This window comes from Lampris incognitus, chromosome 15 (assembly GCF_029633865.1).
Source record: "Lampris incognitus isolate fLamInc1 chromosome 15, fLamInc1.hap2, whole genome shotgun sequence".
Classification (NCBI taxonomy): domain Eukaryota; kingdom Metazoa; phylum Chordata; class Actinopteri; order Lampriformes; family Lampridae; genus Lampris; species Lampris incognitus.
The window spans coordinates 22,789,383-22,793,355 of NC_079225.1; the positions used below are offsets into that span (position 1 = coordinate 22,789,383).

The following is a 3,973-nucleotide window of genomic DNA, read 5'->3' on the forward strand; positions in this document are numbered from 1 at the left end:
CTCGCACAGACAAGTTGTCAAGACGGGGACGAACGGAGGTGCGTTCTCTGACACGACAACACAAACCGTGTGAGGTCTTGAAACTAAAAAGAGGCCTCGTTTTCAGCGAGCCCGCTCCGTCTCTGTCGTCTGCTGTCCCGTGTGTTCCTCCTCGGGTTCCTCTTTGTCCTTTACGAGGCCGTTGGGATGGTCCGTGGACGCCGTCCCCAGCACCTTAGCACTGTGCTCCTGGGCCTTGGCCCTGAGTGCAGCGATGCTGTTCTCCCTCAGTTCCTCTTTAGAATAGGACGACTGGGTGTCCTTCCTCAGCCTCTCCTCCTGCTCCTCCATGCCGTCCTCCGGCGTTCTCCCCCGGGGAGGCGTCTGTGTGCTGTTGGGTCTTCCGGGTGATGTGTGGGAGGGGGTCTCCATGGACTTCTTGTGCATACCTTGTAGGAAACAGACATGGAGCCCAGTTAGGGTTTGTGGAGAGCCATTCTGTTGCACCGTTTACACTGCTCACACCGAACGAGCGAAGCTCTTTTGGATGTGGTGGAAGAGCTTTTTGCAGGGGGACAGGTTTCCATTTCGCATGTTTTAGTGTCTTGTTTTAGCAACGTTGCAGTCAGCAAGCTCACCTGAAAGGCGGGTTAAGTGGTGTGACTGTCAAACGCTCAGAGCAGCCTCCAGACTTAGAGAGGCAAAACATAACAGCACAGCATGGTGGCACTCTCACAAGCAAGCAGAGCCTGTGTGGGGGGGTGTAGTGAGCCATAGGGCGGGGGGGGTTACAAATTCCATTATTCAATTATCTTCATGTGTTCGATTTGGAATAATCAATTAACATGTGTCCGAGGAGAGGATTTGACCTAATCTTTCCCGATTAAGTAAGATTATCATCGTATTGACACAGACCCGTTTTTGGACAAGGGGAGACTTTTATTGGGTCTCGACGTGAGTAAAGCTCAACTCCCACACGCCATTTCCCAGAAGGGGCCCCTCACTTCCAGTTCCATGACACACACAAAGGATGCAATGGAGAAGGTGGAACAGAAAACCACAGAGTGCTTTCCACTGGAGCCACACACACACACACACACACACACACACACACACACACACACACACACACACACACACACACACACACACACACACACACACACACAAAAGCACACACACACACACACACATACATACACACACACACACACACACAAAAGCACACACACACACACACATACATACACACACACACACACACACACCCACAAAAGCACACACACACACACACATACATACATACACACACACACACACACCACACACACACACACACACACACATACATACACACACACATACACACACACACACACACACACACACAGGAGGAGGAGTGACACACCTCTAATCTTATGGGACGTGGAGAAGATATACCAGCTAATGTAACTTGGGTTATACTGTCTCACACGTGCTGAACAGGAAACCAGGCAGACTGTATTAAACTACTGCTTGGACCCCCCCCCCCCCCCCCGGCAGGGTCTAATTTCTAACACGTCTTTAATGCCACGCCTCACCGAGTAACCAGGGGGCACAGGAGTCCATGATACCGTCCTTGGCCGATTTGAGGATGGACTCGGGGAGTGGGATGGAGTGGCGCACCATGGCTCCATACAGGCCGTACTCAGCCATCACGCTGCTGCGACCCCAACACTTCTCCCTCTTCCTCCACTTCGCCCTGCGGTTCTGAAACCACACCTGCAGGGAGACACATGGACGGCAGTTACCCCGACACGCTTCTAATGGTGGGAAACAGCAGTTTGTCTGTGAATGTTCTCATTCATCCAGGTCATGGTTATCCAAAGGAGTTGAATCAAGCGCAACTGGACTTGGTATATATCCGTGAAGACGTTTCGCCTCTCATCCAAGAGGCTTCCTCAGTTCGTGCCTTTCTGACCAGACCAAGCTAGTCTGACTGGCTGGTGAAGAGACTCAGTATTTATCCTCTAGGAGTCGTTGTCAGAGCTATTGATCACATCTGATCACAAAGAACCACGCATATCAATAGCTCTGACAACGACTCCTAGAGGATAAATACTGAGTCTCTTCACCAGCCAGTCAGACTAGCTTGGTCTGGTCAGAAAGGCACGAACTGAGGAAGCCTCTTGGATGAGAGGCGAAACGTCTTCACGGATATATACCAAGTCCAGTTGCACTTGGTTCAACTCCTTTGGAGAAAACAGCAGTTCAACAACGACATCTGCAGGATGCTCGTAGCAGCGCAGGCGACGGGGTTCGAGAGCACGGCTTGAGCCGCTTAAAACGTGGATAAAATCGCTGTTGTACAGGTATCACGAGCAACAGTAACCTGCAGTTTAAACCTTTTCTTTAGATCATTGCTCTTTATGGTTGCTCTACAACCCCCCCCTTTTTTACCCCTCTCCCATCTGTCGACCCCCCCCCATGCTCATTTTCTGCAGCATTTTGCCTTTTGGAGTAAAAAACATTGCAGGTAACTAAAGTTTTACAGCAGCAGAGGGGATGAGTTTTAAGCTCACATGTATGTGTGTGTGTGTGTGTGTGTGTGTGTGTGTGTGTGTGTGTGTAAGCAACCCTCCCTCTGACAACTCACTAGTGTCTAAATTGATTTCCACCAGGCCAGACCTTTTAATAGCCCCAGCCCTTAAGCTTGTGAATATGGATGAGGGAGACAGGGAAAAATGAACATCTTGCGGTCACAGAAGCAGGCTGGGGAGATGAGGATTGGTTGTGTGTGTGTGTGTGTGTGTGTGTGTGTGTGTGTGTTGCACTGACATGGAATTAAAAACGATCAAAGCCAAGCCTGGAAAGCTATTCAGGTAGATCTGATGATAACCTCCGTGTCATAAAAAAGATGGGCCTCGGATGAGCAATCGTGTTTTTCAAGCGCGTGGGTGGCCATGTGTGTGCGTGCACACGCGCGCGCTGCGCGCGTAAGAGCGCATGGGTAAAGCCTGAGAGGTGACCCCAGGGGCGTGGAGGCTGATTGAAAAATAAGTTAATTTCCAGGCCGGATCGATGGGGCGACAGGCGCTCAAATATCACGGGAAATTAAAATGCTCATAACAGCGCAGCAGAGCCTCCTCCTCCTCCTCCTCCGTTCGGCCCACTGACCTGCGCTAATTCATTCCTATGTAGTTATCGTTTCATTCCGAGGCTGCGGCCTGTCTCTCGGAGTAGCAAAGGGCTGCAGGTTCTCTTCAATTAACTAATTAAACTGCACGGGTAAATTGGTTGTTAATTTGAAAGCAGTAGGTGTGATGGAGACGATGATGGAGCGCGTTGACTGGTGGCTGCACGCGCATCTCTGTCTGCCTCCGTCGCTCATTCTGTCTGTCTTTCTGCAGCTGATGTCAATATAACACTCTGTCTCACTATAATGTGTTTTGCCCAGTCTTCTTCTTCTTCTTCTCTTCTTCTTCTTCTTCTTCTTCTTCTTCTTCTTCTTCTTCTTCTTCTTCTTCCATCGAGTGTTTTATCTCTTGCCTAAATATCTTTTCAGCTTCATACAACAACTTTGCTTTATATATATGTATGTATGTATGTATGTATGTGTATGTATGTATGTGTATGTATGTATGTATGTATGTATGTATATGTATGTATGTATGTATGTATGTATGTATGTATGTATGTATGTATGTATGTATATCAAGCAGACACTCAAATTGTAAAGTAAAATTGATTCAAGGTGTAAAAAAAAAGCAAAACTGTTATTGCGACTGTCTCTGGATGAAAATCTGTTGGAGACATTTTCATCATGCTTGTGTCGTCACACTGTCTCTCAATCTCTCTACTAACGAACAATACTTGATTTAAAGATGCTGCATAGGGCTTTAGACTACTGGCAGATTTGAATAGCAATAGTCAGATGAGATGGACGTGCATGCAGTTGCATCTCTGTTGTTTTTTTGCATCATGCACGCAAATATAAGATTGTGTGTGTTTGCAT

General features: G+C 48.0%; 1 protein-coding gene across 1 annotated transcript in view; it reads right to left on the reverse strand.

Moving 5' to 3' along the window:
- Nucleotides 1-6: 6 nt before the first annotated feature.
- LOC130124817 (visual system homeobox 2-like) overlaps nt 7-3,973 on the reverse strand; it is a 4,409-nt gene continuing 442 nt past the window's right edge. The window contains exons 2-3 of the mRNA XM_056294165.1: nt 1,560-1,740; nt 7-428 (exon numbers count right to left, since the gene is read on the reverse strand). Of these exons, the coding sequence (XP_056150140.1) occupies nt 103-428; nt 1,560-1,740 (507 nt within the window). The 3' untranslated portion in view covers nt 7-102. The remainder of the gene's footprint in view (nt 429-1,559; nt 1,741-3,973) is intronic.